Source organism: Vicugna pacos, chromosome 4 (genome assembly GCF_048564905.1).
Source record: "Vicugna pacos chromosome 4, VicPac4, whole genome shotgun sequence".
NCBI classification, from domain to species: domain Eukaryota; kingdom Metazoa; phylum Chordata; class Mammalia; order Artiodactyla; family Camelidae; genus Vicugna; species Vicugna pacos.
Window position 1 is genome coordinate 9,202,398 of NC_132990.1, and position 20,119 is coordinate 9,222,516.

Consider the following 20,119-nt stretch of genomic DNA (forward strand, 5'->3'; position numbering starts at 1 on the left):
AGGAACTTTCCAGTGGAGAAACCCTAAAAACAAGAGTTTCACAGCCCACTGATGAATGTTAACATCAAGAGTGGTAAGTTGTGTTGACAGTATGTCCTTGGATATAAACATGATAAAAACATACTTAACCTTCTCCATAGTCTTCCTCACCAATACTCAATATCCCAGTGTATAATCAGAATCAAAATTTTTTTAAATCCCACTTGGGAGACATTCTACAAATACTGGATCAACATCATCAAAAAATATGGAAAGTCCAAGAAACTAACAGTTGCCTAAGACGAAATGTCTATTAAACATAATGTGAACCTACCATGCATGGGGATCCTGGGTGGAGCAGAAAAATAACATTAGGTAAAAACTAAGGAAATATGAAAGAGTATGGACTTTAGTTAATAATAATGTATTAGTACTGGCTTACTAATTGTAATAAGTGAACCATACTAACGTTAGATGTTAGTAATAAAGAAAACTGGCAAATGTTGGGTCTTTGGGAACTATCTGTACCTTCACAATTTTTCTGAAACTCAAACTGTTCTAAAATTTTTTAAGTTATTTTTTAAAAAAACACAATGAGGACAAATTACAATGAGATAACCATGTCCACCCAATGGGATGGCTATAATAAAAGGACAATAACAAAGGTGTAGAGAAACTGAATTCTCACATGCTGCTGGTGGAAATGTACTATTTAGTGCAGCCACTAAATTGGAAAACAGTCTGGCAGGTCCTCAAAAAGGTAAACACTGAGTTACCATATGAACCATTCAACTCCACTCCCAGGTATATATCCAAGAAAATGAAAAAATATGTACATAAAAAAACTTGTACACAATGTTTAGCATTGTTGATAATAGCAAAAAGTAGAAACAACCCAAATTCCATCAACAGATGAACAAGGTGTAGTATATAAGCATTCAAATATTATTCAGCCATAAAAAGGAATGAAGTACTCATACATGCTACAAGGATAAACCTTGAAAACTTGCAAAATTAAAGAAGCCAGTCACAAAACAGTAACATATGGTTATGATACCATTCATATGAAATGTTCAGAAGAGGTAAATCCAAATAGACAGAAAGTAAACTGGGTTTCTTAGGGATATGGGTGGAGGGGTGGGTATAGAGTTGAGGGGTAATGGAGTACAAATGCTTATAGGTATGAGTTTCTTTAGGGGTGATCAAAATCTTCTCAAATTGATTGTGGTGATGGTTGTACAACTCCAAGAATATTAAAAAAATAAAATATTAAAAATATTTTTTTAAAAAGTGAACCATATATTTGAAATGGGAGAATTGTGTATCTCCATAAAACATAAAAAAAAAAAAACCGACTCACAACAGATTACTACATGATTTGGAGGGGGCTAGGATGGTAGATCGATTGATTTATTTTAATGGGAGGCACTGGGGACTGAACCCAGGACTTCATGCACGCTAAGCACGCACTCTACCACTGAGCTACTGAGCTATACCCTCCTCACTACTACATGATTTTTGCCAAATAATTCCAAAGGAATTAAAAGGTTTTAGTTCCACTGCCCTAAAATTTTTATTCCACTATCATCACATGTAAATAAGGTTTCTTAATCACTGCACCTACTATCTATCTATCCTTATGGGTCTATACACACACACACACACATACACATGCACATGTATATAGATATATACAAAGTATATATAATGTATATTATTCATACATATATGTATGTATATAAAAGTAAAGCTGTATTCTGCCTCATTCTAGCAATATAATTATTCATGGATACAGAAATTAACTGAAAACAAATTATCAGACTAAAAATGCATTTCAAATAATTATTAACTGTAAAAAATAAAAGCATATCCAAAGTGTAATATACTTGTTTTTAATCAACAATACATTAATAAAATAATTGAATATAGAAGTAAGTTCAACTAGAGCCTTATTGTCAATACAGATTTTTGTTGCATAAAAATATAAATAAGGCTATCAAACAAACATTTCAAGTATTAGAATAAAACTCAGTAGGGAGAGCACAATGGAAATGTGAATGCAAGGAGAAAAAAATGTATTCTTTATTTAATTTTGTGATGTAAAAAACTGCACTTAAAAACATGCAACAGTCTACATAGTTTTAAAAATTCTTGTAAAGGTTATGTGACCAACTCCCACACATATAGAACATTACTAAAGAAAATGATTAAATATCCATCCATCTAGGCAGAGAGTTCAACAGATCAATCTAGTTGGATAATCAAAGGAAATTACAAGAAATATATGTCTTCCAAATCATAAGAAAAAAATCAGATAATAAAAGTTCTTTTAAAAGTATTACTTAAGGTCAAATTTTAGTTTTTAAAGATGAAGACTTAAGAATCCTAGCATAAGGAGGCAACCAATCCTAACATGGAAGTCATGAAATCCAAAGCAGCAGGGTGGAACTTACGTAAAACATAAGAGGAAGAATTCAGCCTAGAAAAGTCCTTCCAAGGTGAACACAGAGAAATGATTAACAATATGCATCATTACCCGTAAACACAGCTCTTCAAAATGATGTACACATGCTACTTAAAGATCTAGAAGAGGACAAAACAACCAACTATAGAAAGGATTCTTCTATACTTGTCAAAAGACAATATCTAATATCCAATCTTAAGAGCCACCTAAAAACCAGATTATTCCTTATGTAATTAATTCCTTACCTGACATTTTGAGTAGGATTCCACCTTTCAGAGGGTAACTCTCCACTCTGTGGGTCATCTACAGGCGGATGAAGAATTGATATGCATACATCTCCATTCTACAAGACACAAATATCACATTCAGTAAACACTCAAAAATGTAATATTAAAAAATGTCAGTTGTGAAGTTTTTTTTTTATTTTTAGAAAACTTATTTTCTTATCATTAGGGGAGTAAAGAATTCTGCTTTTTCTTCATGTTTGGAATCAATAATAATGAAGAATTAAGACATTTTTAACATTACAAATACTCATTCTGACCAATCTCCAAGACACAATTCTTAGTTTAAAAAACCACTGTGTAGTACCACCTTAAAAAAAAGTCATTTAAAAATTGAAAAAAGACAAATTTGATAAATAATGTTTTAACAGTCCCAAGAAGCAACTAAATATTTCTCTTTATTTTCACACATCTGTACCTAAGGTACATTAAGAGAAACAAAAAAAATCTGACCTTGTTTAAAATCTGTCTAGAGAGATGCTATAATCACCTTTAAAATCAATCACTGGTTTCAATAACTAGTTTATATAAACTAAAACACATAAACAACTTAATGAGAACTTCCTCAGACAGAACAATTTACCACTAAAATTAAAATATTTTGGTTCATAAATTTAAATTATAGGACTTAATCCACAAGTACATTAAGTTTTAAGTCAAACACATAAGGATCATCTACCATATGCAATACAGATTGTTAACAGAATAAACAACATTAATTAAGATATAGTCACCTATCTTTTGGTCTAAAAGGAAATAAAAGATTCAAATTCTTTAAAACTTAGAACTATATAAAGCATAAAAATTTACATATAAATACAAATTCAGATATATCCACACACACACTCAAGATAACAGAACATTTTTAAAAGGAGAATAAAATTTTTAATAAAATCAATACCAAATACTATATTCTAAAACTGTATCATTGTTAAATGCCACGAAGAAGTTAAAAAAAGCACGACAGAAACAAGGAGAGAAGCTATGTATATTTAGAGAAGACACCTGGGAGGTGACTGATGTAGGGGAAAACAAAAACAAAAACAAAAACAAGGCTTAATGACTGAGGAAGCTCTGAGATGGGCTTTCAATAATACGTACAGTTTTAATAACGTAAGGGAAATTTAGACAAGAGTTTGCCTGAAGGAATAAATCAACATCATAAAGAGTAGATAAAACATGTTTAGGTAGTTACATTTATTTTGTGTTATTACAAATTACTACAAACTTGGCTTAAAAAAACACAAATTTATTATTTCACAGTTTTGCAGGTCTAAGTCTGACATTGCTCTCCACAGAGCTAAAGTCATTGTGTGGGAAGCAACGCATTCCTTCCTGAAGACTCTAAGAGTCCCTTTTCTCGCCCTTTCTGGCTTCTAAAGGCCACCCGCATTCCTTTTTCTTGGCCCCCTTCCTCTAATCCTCAAAGCAAGCAATGTTGGATTTCTCTGAGCTTTTCTTCCAAAGGCACATCTCTTTCTCACTCTCATTTTCCGCCTATCCTCTTCTACTTTAAAGGACCCTTGTAGTTACACTGGGCCTACCTGGGTAATCCAGAAGAATCCTAGTTTAAGGTCATCTCATAAGCAACTTAAATTCCTCTTTAATTCCTCTTTAACATGTAACCTAACATATCACAGGTTCCAGGGACTAGGACGTCGACATCTCTGAGGGACCCAGCATAACTACCTACTTACCACAGCAGTCAAGAGCCCAGTTTGAATGAAAAATACAGCCCGAGGCCAGAGGAGCATGATACTTTGTTCAGAGTTTAATATAAGTAAAATTGTATTGTGAAATGACAGATTTGTACTTAGAAATGACATTAAACGATGGGCATCTCAACTGATACAAAGCATTTGACAAGATTCAGTATTTTTCATAGTAGAAACACTCAGAAAACTACAAATAGAAGGTAACTATCTTAAAATTGCAAAGGGCATTTATTAAAAACAAAACAAAACACAGCTAACATAATACTCAATGGTGAAAGCTTTCCTCCTAAGATCAGGATCAAGACTATGGTACCCATTTTCACCACTGCTATTTACCATTGTCCTGGAAGTTCTAGACGGAGCACTTAGAGAAAAAAAAGAAATACAAAAAGGCGTACAAATTGAAAAGGAAGAAGTAAATGTATTTCCATTTGCAACTGTCAAGGAAAATTCCAAAGAATTCACAAGAACACTACTAGAGCTAACAAATTCAGCAAAGTTGCATGATACAAGACAAATATTCCAAAATTAGTTTTTGATTCACTAGCAATGAATAACCTAAAAAACATACTAAACAATTCTACTTAACAATGCTCTCTAAAGAATAAAATACCTAGGAGTAAATCTACCCAAGGAGATGAAAGTCCTGTACACAGAAAACTACAACATTGCTCAAAGAAATTAAAGACCTAAATAAATAGAAAAACAGCCTGTGTTCATGGGTAGGAAGATTTAACACTGGCAAATTTCCCAATTTGATCTATAGATTAAGTGCAATCCCAATCAAAATCCTAGCTTTCCTTTTTTCAGAAACTGACAAATTGTTCCTAAAATTTATATGGAAACTTAAGGGACCCACAATAGCCAAAGCAATCTTGGAAAAGAATAATAAAGCCGAAGGATTTCTACTTCCTGATTTCAAAACTTTATATAAAGCTAGTCAACAGGACAGTTTAGAATTGGTATAATGACAGACACATGGACCAAGGAAATAGAAATGAGAGTCCATGAACAGACTCATACATCCACAGCCCATTGATTTTTGACAAGATGGACTTACCATAGTCCATTCAATGGGGGAAAGAACAGTCTCTTTAGCAAATGATGTTGGGACAACTGGATTTCCAAAAACAAAAGGACAAAATTGAACTCTGCTCTCATACCATACATAAAATTAACTCAAAATGAAAAAGAATCTAAGAGCTAAAATCATGAACTCTTAAAAAAAAAACAAACCCCGCACAAAATGGGGTAAATCTTCACGACCTTGGATTTGGCGATGGATTTTCAGGTATGACACCAAAAGCATGAGCAACAAACAAACAAAAAAAACCAGAATAAATTAGACTTCATCAAAATGAAAAACTTTTGTGCAAAGGAAAGTATCAAGAAAGTGAAAAAATAATCTATAAATATGGAATAAAATATCTGCAAATCATATCTGCTAAGAATTTAATGTCTATAATATAAAAGGAACTTCTATGACTCAAAGGCAAAGCTATCAGTTAAAAAATGGCCAAAGGACTTGAACAGACATTACTTCAAAGAAAATTTATAAATGGCCAGTAAGCACATGAAAGGATGCTCAACATCATTAGTTATTAGGTAAATGCAAATCAAAATGACAGTAAGTTATCACTTCCTATCCCCTTAGGATAGCTACAATTAAAACAAAAATGGAAAATAACTGTTGGTGAAAATGGAACCCTCATATATTGCTGCTGCAAAACAGGCAGTTCCTCAAAAAGTTAAACAGAATTACAATTTGACTCTTGCAATTCCACTCCTAGGTATACAACCAAAAGAAGTGAAAAAAGTACTTCAGCAAATACTTGTATATACATGGTTACAGCAGCACTATTCACATATTCAAAAGGTGGATACAGACCAAATGCTCATAAATGGATAAACTGTGATATATCCATATGATGGAATACTATTCAGCCACAAAGAGGAATGAAGTATTGATACATGCTACAACATGGATGAACCTCCAAAACATTATTGCTAAGTGAAATCCAGACAGAAAAGGTCACATATTGTATGATTCCATTGATATGAAATATCCAGGAGAGATAAGTACATAAAGACAGAAAGCTGATTGATGGCTGTCAGAGACATGGGGGAACTGGGAATGGAGAAACTGCTTAATTGGTAAGGAGTTTTACACTGGAGTGATGGAAGAAATGCCTTAAAAATAGAGGTGTTAGATGCACAACACTGTGAATCAAATGTCCTGAATTGTTTTCACTTTAATGGTTAGTTTTATGTTTGTGAATTTCACCTCTAACTGCTGTACATGATTCTGATAAGCTGCCAATTCTGGGAATATCACTGGCTAGAGAAGCCTCTTTCTTATGCCTTAAAATTAGAGACAATGCATAATATCTGCAAATCCACAAATATAATTACATAAATATACACAGAATCCTGTCACAAATTATTTCTAAACCACAGCTTAGCATGTTCTAAATGATGGCTAACATACCTGTAGTTAAATTCTTAAGGTGTATATATCCTCACAGAGCAAACTGATATCCTAATTTCAATTTTTTAAAAGAAAAAAATAAAGAAAAAAGCAAAATCTAAATCTAAACAAACACAAGATAGGGTTCAAACCGTTAATAATGTGTAATACTAAATTACATTTGCTAGAAAACTTTCAACACCAAATCAGAGCCAAAGTCTGGTTTCTGTTGACTTTGTATCTTATTCGTTTACTTCATATAAACTAAGATGAAACTCATGTACAGACTTTAGAATTTCTACAGGAAAATTCTGCCACAAATCTTTTCTCTAATATTTTAGAAATAAAGAATATAAGTCAATTAATAGTGATCTGTTTTAATGATAAAGACAATTAAAAGAAAACATATTTTACCAGGTACCAATGAGAAGTTACTTGACAATTTATTCCAGTAGCTAAAGAAAATAAAATATATTAGGTTAACACATTTCTGATTAGCTGATAAGAAAGCATTCATTCATTTGAAGACTCTAAATAAACTAAAGAGAAATGTTTTATTCAGTTCCCTACTTAAAGACCACTGAGTAAAATTATGTACATCTTAAATGTTCATCAAATGCACATTTAAAAAAATAAACACAATAAATGTTGATAATATAACAAAATCTTAACAGAGCACTCAGTACCTTTATGTGAATTAAGATCATAAAGTACAGTTGATACATTGTAAAATGACTATAACTCAATAAAAAATGTTTTATACACACACACACACACACATATATATATATATACACAAAAAGATCATACAGTACAAGCATGTTGTTTTCAGTGATTTAATAACACAATACAGAAATAGAGTTTGTTTCACCTAGAGGAATACACAGCAGCTAAGGACAAGTACTACATGTTTTAAGTTCCCCATGCCACATTTTATTCCAAATAAAGTCTGTAGTTTACTTAACAGTACTGTACCAAAGTTAATTTCTTAGTTTTGATGAAGATACCATGGTTGTGTAAGATATTAGTGTTAGAGGAACATAAATAAAAGGTGTATGAGAATTTTCTGTACTAGCTTTGAAACTCAAGTTCAAAATTATTGCAAAATAATTTTAAAAATAAATAGGTTTCAACTTAATATTTTTAGTATATTTATAACATAGATATTGAAATCAAGGCATTTTAATAAAATCCATTCTAAGTTTTTTAGAATTTAAAAACTTCACATTTAAAATTTATATGAAATGAGTTTAAGAATAATGAACTTAAAATTAAGCAGTCTGTCCTAGTCTTGAAAGATCATCAGAGAATGTAATATCACAACTCTGTAATCAATTCTAATGTATTTCTTTGGCTTCATTATTTGATTCCTGGGTGGAATAACCATTAAAATAAATTCTCAGAGAAATTACAGAAATACCACAGAAACTCTATGAGATAATCCCACTAAACAGAGATAAGAACAACAATTAAAGAGAAAAAAGTGTGTTAAATGATCAAAGGAGGTGGAGCAGAACCAGCTAAGATTATCACTGTTTTTCTCTCTAAATATAATTTTACTGTTATCAATTAAGAAGGGAATAAACCCTTATTATAAACACCTTGCCATTTCAAGGATTCATATGTAGTTCCAGTCAAATTACACCCGCTGAGGACATAACGATGTACATGGAGGATAGAAGAACCCTGATGCGGACGCCAAGGGAGGAATGGTAGGAAAAAGAGAGGTATCTGTGATGGTTAATTGTATGTGTCAACTTGATTGGGCTATAAGTGAAACCTTATTTCTGAGTTTGTCTGTGAAGGTGTTTCTGGAAGAGATTAGTATTTCAATCAGTAGAGAGTAAAGAAGTTTCACCCTCACCATGATGATGTGACAGACATCTAATCCTCTAAGGGGGCCTGAACAGAACAAAAAGGTGGAGGAAGGACAGATTCTCTCTCTTCTTGAGCTAGTAGATCTGAGCTCTTGATTCTTGGGCCTCAGGAACTCCAGGACTCACATCAGAAGCTCCCCCAGTTTTCAGGCCTTTGGACTCAAATGGATTTAATTCCAGCTTTTCTGGCTCCATAGTTTACAAAAGGAAGACTGTGGGATTTATCAAACTTTATAACCATGTGAACCAGTTCCTACAATAAATCTCCTCTTATATGTATCTCTATATATCCTATTGGTTCTGTTTCTCTGGAGAACCCCAACCAACATAGTATCCTTGCTTTTACCTGGCCTTCTCTGTGTAATTTTAAAATACAATTTATAATTACAGCTTTAACATAAAGGACCTCTTGATACATCGAGTTCTTTCAGTTTTTGAAGAGCTGATTGTGGAGCTCTTCATCCATTTCACTCCTAATGGCCTATTCCATGTAAATAATTACTAAGATCATAAACTATATGTAATTAGGTTCATTCACCATTTATACAGACTACATTTTATATTCCCAAAAGCAATAGTTCTGCAGACTTGGCAAAAACCTTTTTAAAACCTTGTAAGAGACATCAGAGAGCTAGGGCATGCTTGCTTTCCTCTCAAGCCACATGAAGACACAGAGGTAAGCTAGGAAGAGTCTTTCCAGACACTGGCCATGCTGACACCTTGATCTTGTATTTATAGCTTCTCAATCTGTAAGAAAATTAATTTCTGTTGTTTTAAGCCACCTTATCTATAGTATTTTGTTACGGCAGCCCAAGTTAAGACCAGCATGTTTTAGGAAAAGCATAAAACAGTAGGATTTATTTTTAATTAAAATACCACACCCCAATGATTGGTATATCCTTACAGTGTTGGTGGCTACAGAGATTAGTATAAAGTCTTAAGAATCATCTGAGTCTAGGATCAAGAATAACTTCAGAACTTGAACCTTAATTAAAACAGCAAAATATTTTCCTATTGGCTATCAAGTATCCTAAAACACACCATCTCACTGTTACTTTTATTTCATGACTACGCTGGTGACATTTATCTGTGAACACTGTACAGGAAGAATAATTTGTATACTCCTTCAAAAACCATCCAGAATCTTTTATTATTTTTTAAAAGAAAGGTTCATACTATGATCTGCAATTCACTAGTACTAAAAGGGTCATTAAATATTAAACACTTCTATATAATTTCCATTCAATCTTGCGGCGAACCTAAAACTACTCTAAAAACTAATCTATCACCAAAAAGCTTTAAAAATAAATACACACAAAGAGCAGTGAGATTCTGAGTTGCCATAGCAGTGAAGTTTGTAGTGAGGAGGGTGTGTACAAAAAGCTCATTTTGTAGGGTGGGGAGGGGTGGGGATGGATTAGGTTTATTTCTTTATTTGTTTTTAATGGAGGTACTGAGGACTGAACCTAGAACCGCATGCATGCTAGGCACTCTACCACTGAACTATACCCTCCCCACTAAAAACCTCATTTTAGTACATGACTTGTGAAGCAAATGGGCCTAAGTTGGCTGTCTATTTCTGAACACACAGTAACACAGAACCAGGAAACTTACTGAGATCACTTAACATATTATGAAGCAGAAAAGAGTAGAATATGCAGTATGTTTCATTGATGACACGTTCATATTAAATTTCTTTTGTTCTCCAGGCTTCCCCCTTGATATTCACAAATTTCATAAACATGGCAATGATCAAAGAAATGTTAAATTAAATTTACTCATATAAAAGCAGTACTTATAACTTTTGGGGCTGCAGTAATATGTCTATGAATGTATTTAACAAAACTGTAACCAAAGCTCTTGTAGTTTTAAAAACATGATAAACTATTTTCTACCAAAAAGTCTTTACTATATTTATTTTTAATGATTATTAAGTTAATATACCAAAAACTCTTTCATAAATTCACATATTTTGGCATTTGAGTAGGCTTTTCCTTTTGTATTTTTATTCTGTCGTTGTTGCCATTGTTTTCCCTTTTCGTGCCGAGTTCTATTATAAATATCTGTGCAGTAAACATTATGGTGACTAATCTAATATCGAGGTTCATTGTGTTTCTAACATAGGCCACAATACAGATGGGTGAATAGAGAGTAACTTCCAGGAATATCATTTTAGCCAAGAACCATGAGCCCTAATGTCTAGAATCACAAATACTGATACAGGCCCTCAAAAAGTTCAATTCTGACACTGTTTCCTGAAAGTAGCAAAGTAAATTAACGTATGTGAGAAATCTCTTATGATCCCATCTGATTACATCAAATTTAATTTCCTAACTATGACAACACTTTTTTAAAAAAACCCAAAACTTTTATGGCATGAAAAACAACTGTATAAGATATGCATGCATTATTTTACTATTAAAATTTTTATTATGACTATGGAAAATATATTTTCTTGAAAAATATTTTTTTTAAAATAATGATCCAATGTGAAATTTTAAGAGACAGAACTAAATAGCCTACCTAAGTGATGAAAAAGCAGTGGAAAGGGAAGTTTATCAAACTACACTTTTTTCCAATAGAGCTTTGAATCCTTTATCCTGTTTTTTATGTTTCTTTTTTGAGAGCAGTTTAAGAGTTAGGTAACTGAGATGGAAACAGGCAAGTATATGGCTTTCAAGTGAATTAGTTTAGACAGCAAGAAAGAACCTAAACTCTTATCTCAGTTTTGAAGGCAGGAATTTTCTTATTATTAAATAGATAGGAACACAAAAATAGTTCTATGTATACTGAACTCAGTTCGAACTCATGAAACAGTGACTTATTTCTCTAGTCTCTCTCCTACAATAAGATAACTTTAATGTACAGAACAGCATAACATATTCACTGTTGTTTATTATCTGTATTATGATTATGTCAAATACTAAAGAAAACAAAAAACCCACAATATTCTGGGGATTACTTATGGAAGTGTAATGACCTATGATCTTTTGAGTTCCAGTTTGTCCTATTTTAAGGAGGAAAGAAAAATGAAGAAAATGACTTATAGAAAAAGCAGGTTGTGAAAAATGACAAAGCTGCTCCAGTGTGCTAATTTATACAGACTGAGATCCAAATTCAGAACCATACAGTAAGCACTTTACTCGCCTATAAGCACTTTAAAGGCTATGTAAGTAAACAATCTTACAGTTACCAGGGAAAGGGGGTGGGAACGGATAAATCTGGGAGTTTGAGATTTACAAATATTAGCCACTATATATAAAAACAGATTTTACAAAAAGTTTCTTCTGTATAGCACAGGGAACTATGTTCAATGTCTTGTAACCTTTAATGAAAAGGAATATGAAAAGAAATATATGTATGTATATGCATAACTGGGACATTGTGCTGTACACCAGAAACTGACACATTGTAACTGACTATACTTCAACAGAAAGGAAGAAAGGAAGAAAGGAAGGAAAGAAGGAAGGAAGAAACAAAGAAACAAAGACACAAAGACTGTGTAGCTTTGTTTCTGGAGCAAAGGTGCTTCCCACTCTCCATCTAGCCAAAAAAAAAGACTACACGACCAAAGCTGAAAATTTTAAAAAGCAATTTTAATGCTTGGGACTCAGTTACAATAATATGAGACTACTTCAGAGCCCTACTGCAATGAAAACGATGACAGAATAAGGGAGTAGACTCAAAGGATATATTAGTGGGCCGTGACATATTATCCTGAGAAACATAATGCATCATTCCAGCATCCTTCTAGATTAGCTCAAAGCTAAGTGTATTTCATCAAAAAAGCTAGAAATGACTTTCCCAGGCATGTAGACTTATCCAGTAAAAGAACCTAATCTTGAATTTATTTCAAAAGGGATTCTCAACAACTATACAGCACCTCCTTAAGGGAGGCCAGTACAAATGTAGCAGAATAAATCTTCCCCTCAAAAAGGTGAATCTCTGATCAGAGCAACAGCTGAGCTTTGCTGTAAAGCTAGAGGCTAGGTACACAAAGAAATCTGTATGACTATCTGCTAAATTAAAAAATTGAAAACATTAACACATGCATTATAATTTTAGCAATAAGCAGCAAAGGTTTAAAGCCTCAACCTTAAATTAACTATAATATACATTGGTATTAAAAAATTATCCCCAATTTTTGAACAATTTAACTACTGCTAATTAAAAATGAATACGTCCCTGTGGCTACAGCATAACTATCACAGCTACTGAGCTACAGAGGCAACTTTACAAAGGATAGTATCTAAAAAAAAAAAAATCTTCAGAGAAGTTCATAATAGACATCTCTTACCTCATAAATGTTGGGATGCCACATTTTGGTCAAGAATCTGAAGGTAGGTGGTGAATATGGATAGTCAATAGGAAATTTAATATGCGCCTGAAAAGAAAAAAAAATAAAATGCTAATAAATGAGACTACAGGTTATTCATCTACCTAACAATTCACCCTAATATACCCCAGGGAAACAAAACTTCTTTCTATACAGTAGACTCCGGGGATTAAAATAGCTCATATATATTTTGTTAGCCCCAATGCCAGGGTTATTTTTAGTATGTTCTTATAACATCTCTTCAAATATTTATAAAAGTTTATGTTAAATTATCAAAGCTCAACAGTTATGTGAGTTTTAATTGAACACAGGAGTCAAAAGTAGTAATATGTACAGGTGTGTCACATTAACAGCTGTATTTTATTTTTATAATAAAAAAGTTAATATAATCTTATTGTACATAATATAGAACAAAGATAATTTTTTAAACTAACACAATTTAACCCAGAAATAATAAATGCTACCATTTTGATATGGCTCCTTCCAAGAGTTTTTGATGCATACATATGCTTACATCTTTACAAAACTTATTTTAAAAAATTTGAGCACTGTATTTTATAATCTGTTTTTTCCATCTGTATCATATCACAAACATTTTTTGCTGTCATAAAGTAGTTTCCAAATGTGTGACTGTTAGTATCTGCGTAACATTCCATCATATGGATATATAGATGAATCATTTTTTAAAAACTATCTCCTTATTTTGGGACATTTGGGTTGTTTTTCACTCTCCCACTACTGTAAATACTGCTATAGTGAATGTCCTTGGCAGTATACCATATTTCAAATATGAAGAACTCCAGAAAAGAACTCATCTAACAGTATCAGTAAAAGAGTAAGGAAGGGAATGAAAGTACAAGCTAAGAATAAGTAAGCTAAGAAGAGCAGTAAAAATGGCAGAGTCAGAACCCTCAAAAATTCTGTCTTCAATGAAAGCAATTCAAAAAACAGCAAAAAACTGTTAAGAATCATGTTTTTCAAAATCTAGAAAATAACCAAAGGCATGCAGGAACTCAGGGGGCATCTATTAAAGAAAATCATAAACTTTGTGGTGTTTGAACTTGCCCTAGTCCTCTCTCCAGAGCCATGGTAGCCTTAAAACTAAAAGCTCACATTCAACGTGAAGACCAGCAGCCACAGAATGGGTTGAAACATCTTCGAAGCCTTATTCTCAAAGAACTTTCATTATTTGACCTTTCTGGTGGTTCCCTAGAAGACCATAGTTGCAAAGGCTGTCTGTATTTTACCTGATTTGGGGCTTGGCCAATGTGAAAGTATTTTTCCTGGGAGTAGCTGTTGAAAACAATGACAGGCAACTCTAACTTCAAAGGTGCCTGTTAGGGCAAATAATAAACCAAAACTTTTAACAGAAAAAGCTGAGATATGAGATGTCCACAGGGTTTTGAAAATCTGACAAATTTCTAAGAATCTAGAAGACCAGGTCAATGTGTAGGGCTGTGAATGTGTCTGGGCTATGTGCATGCTCTGGGAAAGTCATGAGAGGCCATTAGAAGGCCCTAAACTAGCAACTCTGGCTGAACTTAGGGATCTACACAACCAGGTAGTGAAGGTTAAGGCAGAGTTTCCAAGTACCTAAGTGTTAAAGGCATGCCCTCATACAGATTTATGATGTATATATCATGATCAAACTGTTCAAAGCCAAAGACAATCTTGAAAGCAGTAAGAAAAACTATCTATCAAGTACAAGGGAATCTCAGTAAGACAAACAGATGATTTCTCAACAGAAACCAGAAAGACAGAGGCAGTAGAATGACATTCAAAGTGCTGAAAGAAAAAAAACCTGTCAAGAATTCTATATCCAGCAAAACTATTCCTCAAAAATGAAGGCAATCTAAGACACCCTAGATAAACAAAAATTGAAAACTTGTGACAAGACCTGCCCTACAAGAAATACTAAACAGAGGCCTTCAGGCTGAAGTGAAAGCACACTAAATAGTACATAAAAAACATGAAGAGCACACATAAAAACAGTAATATAGGGTAAATATAAAGGATTTTTGTCCATTAATTTTCCCCCCTGATTTAAAAGATACATATAGTATAATAATTATAAATCTACTGATGGGCACAAAATACACAAAGAAGTAATTTGTATAATAATAAAAAACAAAGCTAAGGGAGGGATCAGAGCTATATAGGAGCAGATTTTATATACTATTGAAATTAAGATGTTATTAATTGAACTACATAATTATATGATATTGATTGTAATCCCAAGGGTAACTGCTGAGAAAATAACTCAAAAATTTAACACCCCTTGATGACTGAAAACACCCAAAAAACTATGAATACAAAGGAAATTCCTCAATTTGATAAAGGGCATCTGTTAAAACCGTAACATCACACTAATGGTAAAAGACTGAATGCTTTCTCCCTAATTCCAGAAATAAGACAAAGATGTCCACTCTCACCACTTCTATTCAACATTATACTGGAGATGCTAGCTGCAGCAACTGGGAAATGAAATGAAACAAAAGGCATCTTAGTTGGAAAGGAAGAGGAAAAATTATATCTATTTGCAAATTATATGATTTTGTATATAGAAAATTTGAAGGAACCCACTGACTATTAGAATAACAAATTCAGCAAAGTTGCAAGACCAAAGATCAATATACCAGCATCAGTTACATTTCTATATGGTAGCACTGAACAAACTGAAAATGAAACTAAGAAAATTCCATTTATTATAGCACCAAAAGAGGTAAAACACTTAGGAATAAATTTAACAAAATAAGTGCAAAACTTACACCCTGAATAGTACAAAACACTGTTAAAAATATTAAAGATTTAAATAAATGAAGTATTACATGTTCATATGGTGCAGGACTTAATATTGTTAAGATGGAAATCCTCCCCAAGCTGATCTAGAGATTCAATACCACTGTATGAAAATCCTTGCTACCTTCTTTACAGAAATGGAAAAGCTGGTACTAAAATTCATATACTAATTTAGGGGATCCAGAATAGCCAAAACAAATCTTGAAAAAGAACAACAGTTAGACAACTCACACTTTCCAATTTCACAACTTACTACAAATCTATAGTAATCAAGACAGTTTGGCATTAATATAAGGACAATTCAGTGGTGCGGGGTGGGGGGAGCTTTTTCAAGAAATTGTGCTGAGACAACTGGATATTTACACTTAAAAGAATGGAGTTAAATCCTTTCAAATACTCCACAGGACTCTGTTTTTAAAAAGGCCTGCCCTCAGGAGAAACTAGTTGATCAGAGTCTAACTTACTAGGGTATTATCAGAGCCTAACTGACATAGGTAAAGAGGAATACCCAATTCCAGCCCGAATATCCCACCTAAGAGGGGAAAAAAACTAAGAAATTCTTGTGAGGAGTTCAGAGTCAAAGCCTTGCTAAAAGACTGAAACTTAGTCATAGGAGTATGGGACACTTTCCCTTCCTCTCATCACCATATTACTAAGGCACATACAGCAGTTCCTTTTACTCAGTACATTATATCTGGCTATTAAGAAAAAAATTACAAGGCATATCAAAAGGAAAAGTTGCAAATGAAGACACAGAGCCATTATCACAACCAGACATGGCAAGGATGTTGGAGTTATTAGACCTGGAATTTAAAACAATGATTAATATTCTAAGGATTCTAATGAATAAAGTAGACAGTATGCAAAAACAGATTGGCAATCTAAGCAGAGAAATGGGAATCCTAAGAAAGAACCAAAGAGAAATGCTAGCAATAAAAACACTAACAAATAAAGAATGCCTTCAATAGGCTTATTAAGACTGGACAGAGCTGAGGAAAAAAACCTGAGCTAGAGGGTATTATTAATAGAATTCCCAAAAATAGAAAAGCAAAGAGAACAAAGACTGGGGGGGGGGGGGGAGACCAGAATATCCAAGGACCGTGGGATCCAAGGACTACAAAAAGTGTAAGATACATGTAATAGGAATACCAGATGGAACAAAACACACAAGGAAAATGGAAAGACAATCCACAGAAAGGCAGAAAATATCTGCAAATCATTTATCTGATAAGGGACATGTATACAGAATATGTAACAAAGTTCATAACTCAACAATAAAGAGAAATAACTCAAGTTTAAAATGGGAAAAGTATCTAAATAGAAATTTCTCCAAAGAATATAAACAAATGGCCAATAAGCAAATGAGGAGATGCTCGAGATCACTAGCCATCAGGGAAATGCATACTAAAAGCACAATGAGATACACCTCACATCCACTAGGATGGCTACAGTGAAAGAGAAAATAAAACGCTGGCCCGGATGCCGTGACATTAGAATGCTTTATACATTGTTAGAAGGGATACAAAAATGGTACAGCCACTTTGAAAAACAATCTAGCAGTCCCTTGAAAGAATAAACATACTTATGATGTAACACAGCAAGTCCACTAGCAGATGTATATCCAAGAGAAATGAAAACATTACATTTATATACGAATTTGTACACAAATGTTCAACAGCAGAATAGCCAAAATGCAGAACCCCAAATGTCAATCAACTGAAGAACAGATAAACAAAAGGTGGCACATATCTACAAACTATTATTTAGCAATAAAAAGGAATGAAGTATTGATACATGCTACAATGTGGATGAATCTCAAAAACACTAGCTACATGAAAGAAGAAAGTTACAAAAGAACACGTATTTATGAAATGTCCAGAATAGAGTAGTGGTTGCCTAGGGCTGGGGGATAAATTAAGAGGAAACAGAGGTAACTATGAAAAAGTATGGGGCTTTGGGGATAAGGAAAATGTTCTAAAGTTGATTTTGGTGATGGTTGTGCAACTTGATGTATATACTAGAAACCACTGATTTGTGCAATTTAAATGAGTGAACTGTATATGTGGCATTAAAATCACATTAAAAATTAAAAATAAAAAAGACAAGAACCCAAATATAATCACATCCTAGTAGCAACAAGCAAAACCAGTTCCTCAGATCTGGTTTCAAAATTTTCAAATAAAAGGAATCAGGGATCTTTGGAGAAATACTTAATTCTAGATTTGAGGCAGGAAAAATACAAGATGAGCCTGGAGCATCTTATAGTGCCTGAAAGTAAAGAAATGCAAAAGAAAAAAGATGGAGATATGTTAAAAACAAAAATAAAAACAAAGAAAACAACAACAACAACAACAACACAGGAGCCAACCTAAGAGAGCCTCTACTGGCCAAAAGAGTAAATTAATTTATACACTGTACTGGATGATAACCCAAAGTATAAAATAAATACATATGAGTGCATATTTGTATAAATTATTCAATAAAAAAATATTGGGGGAGAAGGGACAAATCTTTTTTACAGCAGTACTACATATAATATGTGTAGAAATATCCCATTAATAAAGTGGAGTTTAATTCCCTTCCCCCTTGAGTGTGGCCTGGACTGAATGACTCACTTCCTACGAACAGAGTATAGAAAAGAAGCACTAACTTTACAGTGGAGAAACCAGGCAAATACCACCTTAACGAAGTGATCAAGGTTAACATCACTGATTCTAAGTAATGATGAAATCATGACCTCCCTGTTAATGATGTGGTGAGAAAGGCACAGTTCATCTCTGTGTTCTTACCACAAACCCCATAACCCAGTCTAAGCATGACAAAAATGTTAGACAAATCCAAATGGAGGGCATGTTATAAAATATCTGACTAGTTCTCTTCAAAACTGTCAAGGTCATGAAAAACAAAGAAAGACGGAGAAACCTCAGATATTGGAGGAAACTAAGAAGACATGACAACTAAATGCAATGTATCATCCTGGACTAATAAAAGAGTATCAGCGTAGTAGGGGACGATGGAGCATGAATGCTAATGGGTATGGAGCTTCTTTTCAGGATGATGAAATATACTGGAATTAGATGATGGTGATGGTTTTCAACCTTGTGAATATACTAAAAACTACTGAATTGTACAGTTTTAAAGGGTGAATTTTTATGATATGTGAATTATATTAAATTTTTTAACATAGAAAAACGTGGGAAAAGGAAGAGGAGAGGAGAGAAGAAAGCTGGAGTGGGCTGTATGAATGTCAGAAAAACTACACACTAAAATAAGGAATTTTAACAGGGATAGAAAGCAATTTTCTAATGATAAGGGAGTCAATTCACAAAGATCTAAGAACCCTAAAAGTGCATGCACCTAACAACTGAGATTCAGAATACAAAATAACTGAAAAACTGTATCACTGAAAAGAAAAATAGAAAACCCCATGATTACAGTTGAAGACATCATCACTTCTATCTCAATAGTCTGAAGTAGAATAAAAGTAGGCAGAAAATCAATGACTATACAGAAGTCAACATACCACCCAACAGCAGCAGCATGCACATTCTTTTCATAGACATGGAACACACATCAAGATATGTGATATTCTGGGACATAAAACATGAACAAATTCAAAATAACTGAAATTATACAAAGTTTGTCCTCAGAACAAAACAGAATCAATAACAGAAAGTTAACTGGAAATCCCCAGATATTTGGGAATTAAATAACAGAATAAGTAACCCAGGTTTAAAGAGGAAGCCACAAAGTCAATTAGAAAATATTTTAATTGAATATAAAAAAAAGAAATATGAAAATTTGTGACATACACCTAAAGCAGTACTCAGGGTAAGTTTTGAGCATTAAATGCTTGTTTTAGAAAAGATGAAAGGTCTCAGTTCAATGGTATAAATGGCCGCTTAAGAAAAATTTTAAAAATAAGAAATTATACCAAAAGCAAGAAGAAACACAATTAAGATAAAAGCAGAAATCAATGAAACTGTAAAAATGGGAAAACTGTAGAGAGAAAACAGTAAAACCAGAAGCTGGATCTCTGAAAATACTGGTAAACCCTAGTCAGACTGATAAAAAAGAAAACACACAAACATCAACATAGGAATAAAACAGGAACAGTACTATAGATCCTACCAATATTAAAATAATGATGACGGACTATTAGGAATAACTTTATGCTCATAAAATTCAACAAATTCTA

The 20,119-nt window shown here is 33.1% G+C and overlaps 1 protein-coding gene across 1 annotated transcript in view; it reads right to left on the reverse strand.

Annotated features, from left to right (window-relative positions):
* Positions 1–20,119, reverse strand: part of UBE2R2 (ubiquitin conjugating enzyme E2 R2) — a 91,134-nt gene that overhangs the window by 11,160 nt on the left and 59,855 nt on the right. The window contains exons 2-3 of the mRNA XM_006216818.3: positions 13,084–13,170; positions 2,689–2,786 (exon numbers count right to left, since the gene is read on the reverse strand). Coding sequence (XP_006216880.2) covers positions 2,689–2,786; positions 13,084–13,170 — 185 coding nt within the window. The remainder of the gene's footprint in view (positions 1–2,688; positions 2,787–13,083; positions 13,171–20,119) is intronic.